Genomic DNA, 11,581 nt, shown 5'->3' on the forward strand with positions numbered 1-11,581 from the left:
TTCAAATAATCCCATCAAATATGTAAATGTTTCAACTGTTGCCCTTTTGTTCAAAAGCCGACTGAATTCTCACAGCCGCTGTTGTGCAACACGTGAAATATTTCTTCATTGTGGTCGGAATATGTATCTTCCAAGTGGCTTTTCAAGCATGTGCAAATGCGTCAAGGTAAACAACTGGGACAGCAACGGGAATGCGGTCCGCCCGCAAAATTGCTGCCGCACACGGAAGAGGGAAAAAAAACAAGTCCAAATATTACTCGGAAAAGTTGCAATTTTGGGAGAAAAACGCCGTCATTTTAGCAGAATCAAATATTTGCATATTACGACTTCGTTCTTGCTCAAACACTTTATTTTGGGAACATTTACGACTTCTGTAACATTTCGCCTTTTAGAAAATGATGACTTATTTCTCGAGACTTTACAACTTTATTCCTGCAATTGAAGGGCTTTTTTTTTCTCAGTTTCTCGCAATATTACGACCTTTTTCTCGTCACATTGCGACTTTCGTCTTGACAAATGATGACCTTTTTCTCGTGCCGTTACGACTTTATTCCCTTTAACACGATGTTTTCTTAGAATACTATGAATTTATTCTCACTAAGTTATGAAATTCCTCAATTCCTGTAGCATTATGACTTTTTACTCATAATACTCCGACTTAAAGCTCTCAAAATAAAATAAAGTTCTCTTAACTTTATTTCTGTAACATTCCGATTCTTGCAAAATTCGGACATTTTTCGTGACACAGCGAACTTATTCCTGTAACGTTTTAGCTTTTTTGTCCTCGGAATACGACAACTTCATTGTCGCGAAACAAATCAAATAATCACCTAAGATTTGAACTTTAACACGACGCGGATAAAGTTAAAGATGGTAACGTTACGAGTCTTTTCTTCGTAATTGTGCGGTTATGTTGGCATAAAATACAATTGCACTTGAAAAATTGGATCTCGTAATGTTTTTTGCATTTTTTTTTTTTTTTATCTTGCACATTTCCGACGTAATTCATGTAAAACGATGACTTCATCCTGCAGCCGGACGACGTTATTGCTGTAAAACGCCCAACTGGATCGTGTAACTTCCGACCTTTTCCCGGCCGGCTTGATTCATGTGAGCTTAACTGGTAACTTTTCTTCTTTTTTCTCGCATCACTGCAACTTTCTGGTTGTAACTTTTGGACCCCCCCCCCCCCCCCCCACCGTTTGAGGTTTCTTTTACCGCGCTCGTTTCATTTGGTACGGCGGCAGCCGTCATCCGGCTTGACGCGTCCGCAAGCGAAAGGCCCAAAGCGGAAGTAGAAGGGAAGCGTTTTGAATCCGAGCGGGCTCCGCTCAAACGGCTTCCCGCGTCCTCGTCCTCGCTGCGGAATCGTTGCGGTTCCGGCTCATCGACCGCCCGCCGTCCCGGTCCAGCGGCCCCTCTTCCCCCGTCCTGCCCCCGGGGCGCCGTCCCTTCTCCCGTGTGCCCGATGGGTCTCGTTTGAAAAAAGACCCGTCAGAGGCCGGCACGGGGCTCCGCCGCCCCGGCGGGGCTCGCGGCGACTGCGGCCGCGGGAACTGCTTGGCGTCCAGCGCGTCTTTGTACTGGATCTCGGGGCGGATCATCCTCAGGCAGGCCGCCGCGGTGCCGTTGTCCAGCCCCGGCCGCAGCTCGTAGCCCAGAATCTTGGCCGGGCCGCTCTGGAAGGGCCTGATGGTTTTGTCTCGGATGCGGTGGGCCTCCACGGGCTCGCCGCTGTTGCGCAGGCAGGCCGCGGCCAGGGCCTCGCGCCGGCTGCGCAGGAGCGCCACTTCCCGCTCCATCCGCGCCGCGCCGAACGCCTCCGCTTCCCGCCAGAAGGTCCGGTTGAAGGCCCGATACAAGTGCCAGTCCAAGGCGTTCCACCGGCGCAGCTTTTCCCGCTGCCCGTCCGTGAGGACCGGATCGGGCGGCGCCCCGGCCGGCGGGCGCCCGCTTCGGACCCCGCCCGCCCGGCCGTCGCCGTCCGGCTTCCGCTGCCGCGCGTTGAGGCTGAACGACACGACGGCGTCCAGAGGCCAACACAGGGCGTGGCGCAGGAGGATCACGGACTGGTCGAAGAACTCGGACACCAGCACCAGCTTGAAGGTCTGGCGCACGGCGGCCTCGCCGCGTCGCGCCAGAGCCGCCGAGAAGTTGGCGTTGTGGTCCATGCCGAAGTCGAACCACAGCAGGTTGCGGGCGTAGTGGTTGTTGCGGGCGCGGGGGTCGTAGTACTTGCCGGGGTCGTCCGCAAAGTCGCCCAAGCTTTTGGCTTTCCGGAAGGCGGGCGCCACTTCTTTGTAATACGCGAAGGACGACTCGGCCAGAGCCGCGGGGTCCCTGACGATGGAGAAGTAGAAGGTGTCCGCGGGCATCACCTTCTCCACCTGAGACGACACAAAAGACTTGGCTAGCATAAAGGGCGGCACGGCCACGTTTGGACGTTTCTCCGCATTTTCTCCCGTGACATTTGGCTTCGGTTTCAATGCCGTGAATTCCCCCCCGAATCCTTTCGCGCGCTCACCTCGGCTTTCTGAAATCTCATGTGATTGCCCATGACGTGGAACTCCACCGCTCGAGGGCCCCGGTAGCCCTTGACTCGGTGGGCGCTGAAGGGCAGCGGGTAGCCCAGCTGGTAGCCCGGCGGCAGGGCGAAGCGGAGGCCGCGCTCCTCCCCGAAGCGGTACAGCATGTTGAGCACCGTGCTGCTGGCCGTCTTGTGCGTCTTGAGGAACATGATGTGGGTGCGCGGCCGGCAGGGGCCCAGAGACGGACCCCGGCCGTCAGGGGACGAGAAGATGGAGCCGGCGGCCGGACGGACGCCGCTGGAAAAGAAAGCGCCTTAGCAACGCGGTCATTCCCACGGCGGCGTGACCTTTCCCACAAAACCTTACGACTTTTAACATGCCGCCATACTCGGACTTTCCGCCGGTAAAATGTACTTTTTTTCGCCCGAAACTTTCTTTTCCTTGCTACTATTCTGACTTTATCCCCGAACATTATGAACCCCCCCAATATTACAACATTATTCTCACATTAGGACTTTAGTCTCGCAATCATTTCCACATTATTACGCCCTTTTTTTTTTCCCACGAAGTTTCTTTGTCGCAATATTCCGACGTCAATCTCGTACCGATGCGACTTTTTCTTGGCAAGTTGCACCGTTTTCCACGTAACACCCAAACCTTTTTCCTACGTCGCGACTTTGTTCCCGCCACTCTACGACTTTTTTCTTGTAAGTGGTTTTTTTTTTTCTCGGAAAATAACTTTATTGACACTGCGTCTTTTTCTCATCATATTCCGACTTTTCTTGTGACCGATTTTGACTTCGTTCCCGTAACGCCCGTGACTTTTTCCGCAGCCTTAACCCTCGTCCGACTTTGCCGGCGGCGACGGTGCGCCAGAGATCTCCGGTTACCTCTTGCTGAAGATGATTCCCAGCAGTTGTCCGGCGAAGGCGACGGCCACGAAGAGCAGCAGCGCCTTCCACATCCAAAGCGGCCCCAGCCGGCCGCACGCCAGCGCTCGCAACATCCTGCCGGGGGCGCGGAAGCCACGAGATGAGCGTATGTCACATTTGCGGCCGCGGCCGCGACAAGCTTTCGCTCCTTCGGGTCAATTTCCACCTCAAATGACGAATGACTTTTTTTTTTTCTCGTAAAAGTGGCTTTTTTTGTTTGTTTGTTACAACTTATTTTCCGTAATATTACGTTATTATTCTCGAAGGCTTTCTGCCTTGTGACATTCCTCCTCTTTCTGTAATATGATGACATTATCGGCGTAGCATTATGACTTTTCAATCTCGTTACATTGCAATTTGTTTCCAAAATATGACGTTATTCTCGAAACCGCACAATTTTTTTTTGGGGGGGGGGGGGGGGCAACTATAGACAATTTCCCCACAGTATGAAAACTTTGTTCTGGACCAAAAAAATTCTCAAAACATCGCAGCTTTTTTTCCTCACAAAATGTCGACTTTACTGCCACAATGTTACGACGACATTCTTATGACATTCATTTTTCTTTTTGTTGCAAAATGTTGACCTTTTTCTCCACAATTTTATGACCTTAATATTGTAAGCATGTGGACTTTCCCCCGCACTCTATTATCTTGTTACCCTCATAACACTGTGCCCTTTTTTCCTCACATCACAACGTCCTTCTCGTAACATTCGGACTTTTTGCAGGGACCACTGTGACCTGCCCCCTCACAACACTCCGTACGTTCTTTTAGAACTATGTAACCCTACAACGCGACCGTCATGGCACTGACATTCGAGCCTTTCCGTCACAACACTGCAACATGTTTCTCCCCCGATGGATGCGAGAAATACTCGAGGACCCCAAACAACAGATGCTCAGTGGGCTGGATTTCAAAACGGAGCTGGCTCTTCTTGACCCACCTCTGTTTTAAAGCAAAACAAAAAAAAAAAAAAGGCCTTTGCGTGAGGAGGGGAAGGGACCCCCCCCCCCACCCCCACCCACACACGCACACCCCGCCGAGCCCCCCCACCCCCTTCTATGTCTGCATTTATTTCTCTACACAATCCCCGTTTTGCAATTTCTTCCATTTTTTTCTCCACCTGCACCCTTTTTTAAATTTTAATTTTAACCTTTTTTTTTTGCTCCCTCATGCATAAAGCGGACGCTACCTGGCTCTCCGTTTGAAAAGCATCGCTGTGTCCCCGGACCGGTATCGGCGGCGGCGTTGTTCGCGTGCAGCCGCCGGGAGCTCGGAACATCTCGCTGCGGGGAGGAGGTGAACCGGGGCCGGGGTTCGGTTCGGAAAGCGAGCGGGGCCGCAAAACGTCGGAGGTGTTTTGTGCTTTTGATTTGCTTGAGCTGCTTAATCGTGCACAGAAAAGAAAAAGCGGGCGAGCGAGACAAAAGACGCCGCTGACTTCCGCTCACTTGCAGAATAAAAGTCCGGCGAAGGTGGGAAGCACTTCCGGTCACCTCCGAAATAAAACCAAGCAGTGTGGGCCTATTTCACGTTTTCTCCTCTACATGCTTCGAAAAAGACGATGGAACCATTGACAAAACTGAATAATATAAGATTTTTTTATGAACTACTAGGCCTCGTCGTCATTTTCGTCTTCTTCTCTGTGTTATCTTATTTCGGCACGATGGCAACTTTTCTGACTTTTGGGTCTTTTTAGATTGTTAATACTCTGTAAGGCTCCTTGCGCCCGTTCGGGCTACGTTGACGTTCCGACCGCAGGGATCGGTCAAACGAGATCGCGGCCGGCTGTCTGCGCCTTAAGCTGATCAATGGGGATTTAGAAGCGGCCTTGCAGCGAGACGCGCGTATGGCGAACGAGACCGACGCTCCCTTCACGCGGCCGCAGGCCTTTCCCACATTTCAACAATACCGTTGGTTTGGGATTGCTCACAAAATTCCACCCCCAAAAAACTGACAAACTTTCCTCTGATGGGACGACTGTTATTAAGCCCAACATTATAATCCTTCAAAAACGATAAGTCACTGACTTGAAATTTCACAAACAATTGCGGCTCGTTGTCCTCTGAAAGAAAGACATGAATTTTCACACTGTTGCTAAACCTGAACATGATAAAGCCACACCTGGAAAATGGCCGATTGTCCAAAAAAAAAAAAAAACAACACATTTCTGCAAGCCCAAAGGTGAAGGTCACATGGTCAAAACAACAAACAAACGTAAGCACTATTATTTGGACAGAAAATTGCAAAGTGCAGATGCCTCAAGAAGAAAAAGTCCGTTTGACTTGTACCGTCGCGGTGGAGTTTGCCCGAGTCACTCACTTGCCGTTGGAATATTTTGCCGCCGCTAAATCTGCGGCGTCTCATCTGCACGCGGCGGCCAGTTGAAGGTCATCTCGCCACCGCTGCCGGCTGAAGAAACGTTTACGAGTCTACGCGCAGGACTTGAAAGTTGACGGCGTTCTTCTGCAATCCCTTCCCCCTTCTTCTCCTCCAGCCGCTAATCCGGCCTGTCGCGGACTATTTAAAACCTCAGCGCAACAAAAGTAAACCACCAATACCCGTAGTATGTAACAATAGCGAATTTCCGCTGTTGGATGTGTGTGGGCTATGATGCAGCAAGTTGGATTGGCTTGAAATTTCTCACACCATTTCAGCTCAGCTCCTTCCCCCCAAAAATGCGTGAAATTTCACAGTTGTTAATCCTGAGCTTTATTACAAAATACGTTCAAACATGTACATGCGAAAAGGAGCGGAATCACATCGCGGAGAAACAAGAGGGCCTGCGCGGCGTCGTCAGGCTTTTCCATCCCGGCGAGATTTTCAATTGCAAACGGAGAAATGGCGTCGATCCACGCGGTCTCTTCTTCGGGCGCTCGCCTGGCTCACTGTTGAACGACACAAGCGCACGTCGGGATTATTGCCGTCGGACCGTCGCCGACGTTTTGCACTTTCCGATTCCCAATGGCCAACGGACGCCGAGCTTTTCCCACTTATCGCCGTATCGCGGAAATATCACAACATTGTTTCAGCGTATCACGGTTCAAATCACTTCAAGCGGATGTTTTCTTCCGGTCGATCGGCGCGTCGCGTAGGCGCCGTATTACGATGGCGCCGGTCAAATAAAACGATACGGGATTAGCGTGACCTCTTTCCCGGAGCAGGTGCCGCAGATGCATCCGAAGAGCCCGTTGATCATTTGAACGAGGCAGAGGACCAGTTCCAGGCAGGCCGCCACCAGTAAGGTGGAGAACAGCCCCACGTTGAACTCCACCACGCCCTTCGGGACCACGCACCACTTCCACGTGTCCTTTTCCGTCAGGTAGCTCCCCGTGCTGCAAGGACAAATATTAAAGGGTCGCCGTCGACTCGTCGCTCGTTCCGCGCGAAACATTCAGCCGACGGAAACCTGTTAGCGAAGGGGACCCCCCATTGGGGGATGGGATTTTGCCGGTTGCTCCAGTAGCACAGCGGCCCGTTGGCCAGGCCCAGGCCGGCCGCGCTCAGACTGTACACGGCGCCCGCCACGCCGGCCGCCGCGAAGCCGATGGACAGGAACATCTGCGCCCAGTGACGTCGTGTCAAAAGCCGCCGCGAGCTCTTTTGCGGACTTCGACGCGAGAAAACGGCTCGTTTGTGCTCACCCCGCAACGGTTGGCGCAGCATTTGCCAGAACTGCTCAGGTGGATGTGGATGGCCGGAATGAGGACCTTGGAGATAAACAACAACAACAACAACAACAAAAAGATGGCATTCAAAGAAAAAGGGGGGGAAAACAGGACATTCGTGTCCCGGGAATGTTCTTTTCGGGTCACGAGCAGGAAAACACACAGCGAGTCGGCCATTTGGGTTTTCCAGGGTTCCCTTTCCAGGCCAGTTTCGCTGAGCAACATGAAACTTAATAGCCGTTTCTGTCACGAGCACACCGACAAAAAAAAAGTCTCAAGACCCCACACAGGAAGTCGGCCATTTTGCTTGGAAGCGGCCGTTTGCGGTTCCTTTTCACGTCGCCGAATTACTCACCATTATTCCTCCTCCGATCGCCCCTCCCATGTATTTCACCTCCTCGGTGATGCGGGCCTGTCCTTCACGATCCTCGGCCGCGTACTTGGTGTCGAGGTCGGGGAAGAAGAGCACGATGTTGCAGACGATGGACAAGAAGGCCAGGATGTAGAGGGGCACCGCTACCACCTTGGCGCACGCTCCCGTACACATGCTTGCTGGTCGAAGCGCAAACTAGCAGAGGGAGTTCCCGTTTCGCATATTTGACTATATATATATATATATATATATATATATGTACCATGTGGGCGGGTGGGTGTGGAAAAAGGTGAACCTATCGACGCCGATAAGCACACAAAACTTGATTAGACACTTTATGACCGTATGTAATGGGCGTGTGTATCTTCAGCGTTGCCACGGGAGCCGTAAAAGTCTGCTTTGTTTGCGTTGCGTCTTTCTCCTTTGCAAGAGTAGAAAATTGGTCATTTGAGGAGAGAAAAAATGTCCAAGTTGAGGTCAATATGAGACGCGAACAGTTTGAGAAGACGGATGTCAGTGAAAAACATCTCGAGAGAAACTGCTCACCATCCAAAGCATACCACATCAAAAAGCAAACCCACCTGTCCCGATACTTTTGGACCTAAGCGTAGTTTTATGGCATTGCGCAATTGTGCAACAACTGCCCAGATAGAGGCGCGCGTTGCAATTTGATGAGCTTATCTGTGAATTACGCCGCTACGGAGATGTTCGTGCGTGTCGGCGTCCAAAGCCAACAGTTGACACACACGCACACGTGGCGCTTACGTAAACGATGCATGTCCTCGGTGCCTGGCACTGCCACCCTGATAGCTTGGATGGGTGCAGAGGGTAATAATTAATACGACCATGTTGTAGGGAGGGACTTGGCCAAACGACAAAATCAGTTAAGGTGACAATAAAATGCCACAGGAACAAAGTTATCTCTGGAAGAACAGAACTTTGATCAATTTTAGCGTTTTAAAAGGGAAAAAAGTCTGAATATTACAAAATGACTTTTGGCATTTGACAAGGACGGACGGTATGAAAAGTTTGACTTTTTTTGTAAAATTACAAACTGATTTACGTAATTCCCGTACTATTTCCAAATGATTGTTTATCTGGCAACGTCGTTTTTTTGCCTTGCTATATAACACATTTCTATCTGATAACATTCCATTTTGTTTCCTTTCCATTTGTGCAAATCACAAATCTGGCCAAGCTGCGCCTTTTTGTGAATTACTCATTTCATGCGAAAGTCGAAATGAGGACAAACTATTTTCTGATGACAATTTATGATTATGAGCAAAGATCTTGTCTTTTCTCTTGTAATACATATCATATCGCAAAGCGTCTTCTGCAGTCAGCGACCCGCGACGTCAGGAGTTTCGAAGGACCCGAAACGGGAGGCCGTGGCCCGGTACGACCACGTCGGCGGTCCGCAGCGCCTTCCGGCGGCTCGTCTCCTGCGCGGCGGCGTCGAGGCTCGAGTGGCGCCACGTGTCCTCATCCTGGCAACATTCGAAGAGGTCCCCCGCCACCAGCACCGTGCCCGCCGAGGTTCCCTTCACCTGGACGCTCACGTCCTGTCCGGTGTGGCCGGGTGTGGGAACCACGCACACCTGGAACACGCGGGTCAGAGTGATCAGAATACAAATCGTATTCCCCATGCGCGTACGTTTGTGATGTTACACCCAAAAAGTCACGTTCCCTTGTTCCCTTGCTCCATCGCTTTGTGTTGTTGTTGTTGTTTTTTTAAGCGATCACTTTAAATGGGTTTGTATGCCATTTGACTGCGATGCCCTCCCACGCGGGCAAGGAGAGCCACAGTGGCCGAGGCACTTTTCGGTTGCTAAACACAAACACGGATGACTACGCAGCTCGGCCTCTAGCAAATGATTACTTCTCGTAAAATGATGACTTCACGCAGTGGAGTTGCTCGCCCTATTTTGGGCAAGAACAAATCAAGTATTTAAAAAAAAAAACTATATTAGCCCCGCCCCAAACGTCAAAACCCTGCGACGCCCCCGAATTCCTGCTGTATTTCCATTTCATGGTCGTGAATGATGACTGAAACGATGTCAAATTACGAGTTTTTAACCGAGCAAAATTGCATATGATTACGCGATTGCGATTTTGTGTTTCGTCAAATTACAAACTGATTTGCGTAAACGTACGTGCTCGTCCACGACGTGCGCGTGCCCCTGCGCCAGTTTATTGGGCCGATACACGTCCCCTCGGCTGACGTCAAAGCCCACGATGACGTCAGCGGAAGGGAAGAGACCGAGGTTCCCGACGTGGTCCGAATGGCCGTGAGTCCCCACGACCAAGCGGACGTCCCGGGGCTCCAGCCCCTTTTTGCGGAGGCTTTCCACGAGGAAGTCCCTGTCCCAAGGCCCGCCGGTGTCCACCAGGATGTTGTTGCCGCCCGCTGCCGTGACGAGCGTCACGGTTCCGTCGGCTCGAAAGCTTCCGTCGGGCTGCGGGTGGTTGTAGCCCACCTTCAGGACCGACACCGAGTAAGGGCGGCCGGGGAAGTCCAGCTGAGATTCACCCAGAGGGATTTTTTGAAATTCATCACACGAAGCCATTCGCGCACGTCCGCCTTTGATGACGTCATTGCCGTCGCATCATTAAAACGTTCACTACCAAACTTCTAGAATACATATTGGTCAAATAGATTAAAAAAATTTTTTTAAAGATGATTGTACGCTTAAAAATGAATGCAAACAAATGACTTTGTCCATCCGTGTTGCGCTAATAATATTTAAAAATGCGTTCGAGCCCCAAGTCGTCAAATTGTTTGTCTCTGCTGCCATCTCGTGGATTGGACACGCCACTGATAAAAAAAACAAAAACTAACTTTTCGAGATTGATATTACGAAAACAAACTATAATTCTCGTAATGTGTGTATGATAATAAAATCAGTCATAATAGTGACTATGAGGCAAAGACAAATTTAATAGATGATGTATGCTGCTTTTAGTTTTTTTTTTTGGGGGGTGGGGGGTCTGGTTACAATGAATGAATTTATTTTCGTATGGTCACATTGCAACTATTGACTATTCTTGATGTTTGTTTTGCTTGACTTGAAATAAAAATACAAATAAGTGTTCATTTCTGAGTTGTTGGTTTCTTTACTGTTTTGCTGAGCCTTTGTGTACTTTTTTAACCCCTACACAAAAAATGAAATGGAATTTGAAGCTTACAAATAATTCACTTGGATGGACAATATAATAAATATAATATATATATATGGTTCCGTTCAAAATTGATTCACCCCAACTGCAAATCATTATTTATTTGTCAACTTTACAAACGTATACGTATACAACGTATTTTGGAATGAAACAACAAAACAATAAGACTTCAACAAATGCTTCGCGTCTCCATCGTGGTGTGGATATCCAGGTTGCACATCCGTCGAAACAATGCCGCTGCGTCTTTGGGTTTTACAGATATGACGTCATATAGTTTCTCGTGTCGCGTTTGCCACTCGAGTCTTGCCAAGACTTAGAACGAAGCTCCAGTCGACGTTTTGGTGTAATCCTTGAAGTCAGTATGGACGCTGAGGATGGAGCAGACCTGTTTGAATTTGCTCCGAAGCCTCCCCATATCGTCCTTGAGTTTTGCAGATTGCGGCTCTTCGTAGCTGGAATTCTGGATCAAACCCAGAAGCGATTCTAGGGTTTTGAGGCGTTTTCTTTGTTTGGGCTCTGATGTGTGCTGCACAAGACATTTCCACGTCACGACAAATCCATAATAGAAGGAAATCTCCGCGGACAGTTGAGCCCCATGAGAGGCTCCATGTCTGCGGCCAGTCTGCAGACCTTGGTGGGTCCCTTTCTTAAAGCCTTCTTCGTAGCCCTCCCCGCGGAATTTTTCGTCCGCCATGACGATACAATCAAATATATCGTTGTTGTCTGTGTCGACCGCCATCTTCATGCCAGATCGATTTCGCATTTGGCTTTCAGTCTTCGTAAAGACTGGAGATGGAATCGTCGTGAGGCGCAATTGTGACGCGATCAAGATGCGACGGCGTCGCGTGACGCGAACATGTGAAAACAGAAAGATTTTTTTCCCTCATCCTCTCGTGAGAATAA

The 11,581-nt window shown here is 49.9% G+C and overlaps 4 protein-coding genes across 5 annotated transcripts; all 4 read right to left on the reverse strand.

The window, feature by feature from the left end:
• Positions 1-331: 331 nt before the first annotated feature.
• Positions 332-5,951, reverse strand: gal3st4 (galactose-3-O-sulfotransferase 4). Of its 2 annotated transcripts, none has more exons than XM_061668556.1 (4): positions 5,783-5,951; positions 3,419-3,535; positions 2,525-2,825; positions 332-2,387 (listed from the first exon to the last, which is right to left on the reverse strand). In XM_061668556.1, exons 2-4 carry the CDS (start codon positions 3,532-3,534, stop codon positions 1,332-1,334), a joined length of 1,473 nt encoding a protein of 490 aa, XP_061524540.1. In that variant the 5' UTR covers position 3,535; positions 5,783-5,951; the 3' UTR covers positions 332-1,331. The 2 variants fall into 2 exon arrangements, with proteins under 2 accessions (XP_061524540.1, XP_061524539.1); XM_061668555.1 differs by having other exon boundaries at positions 4,653-5,951.
• Positions 5,952-6,176: 225 nt separating this feature from the next.
• Positions 6,177-7,808, reverse strand: tm4sf21b (transmembrane 4 L six family member 21b). The gene is made up of 6 exons (XM_061668558.1): positions 7,764-7,808; positions 7,484-7,696; positions 7,105-7,170; positions 6,870-7,021; positions 6,609-6,795; positions 6,177-6,348 (listed from the first exon to the last, which is right to left on the reverse strand). The coding sequence occupies exons 1-6, from the start codon at positions 7,764-7,766 to the stop codon at positions 6,346-6,348; spliced, it is 624 nt and encodes a 207-aa protein (XP_061524542.1). The 5' UTR covers positions 7,767-7,808; the 3' UTR covers positions 6,177-6,345.
• Positions 7,705-10,096, reverse strand: mblac1 (metallo-beta-lactamase domain containing 1). The gene is made up of 2 exons (XM_061668557.1): positions 9,655-10,096; positions 7,705-9,099 (listed from the first exon to the last, which is right to left on the reverse strand). The coding sequence occupies exons 1-2, from the start codon at positions 10,066-10,068 to the stop codon at positions 8,857-8,859; spliced, it is 657 nt and encodes a 218-aa protein (XP_061524541.1). The 5' UTR covers positions 10,069-10,096; the 3' UTR covers positions 7,705-8,856.
• Positions 10,097-10,764: 668 nt separating this feature from the next.
• On the reverse strand, positions 10,765-11,492 carry lto1 (LTO1 maturation factor of ABCE1). Its single transcript, XM_061669435.1, has one exon. The coding sequence runs from the start codon at positions 11,439-11,441 to the stop codon at positions 10,992-10,994; it is 450 nt and encodes a 149-aa protein (XP_061525419.1). The 5' UTR covers positions 11,442-11,492; the 3' UTR covers positions 10,765-10,991.
• Positions 11,493-11,581: the final 89 nt, after the last annotated feature.

The sequence above is a fragment of the Phycodurus eques genome, chromosome 23, assembly GCF_024500275.1.
Source record: "Phycodurus eques isolate BA_2022a chromosome 23, UOR_Pequ_1.1, whole genome shotgun sequence".
Classification (NCBI taxonomy): Eukaryota; Metazoa; Chordata; class Actinopteri; order Syngnathiformes; family Syngnathidae; genus Phycodurus; species Phycodurus eques.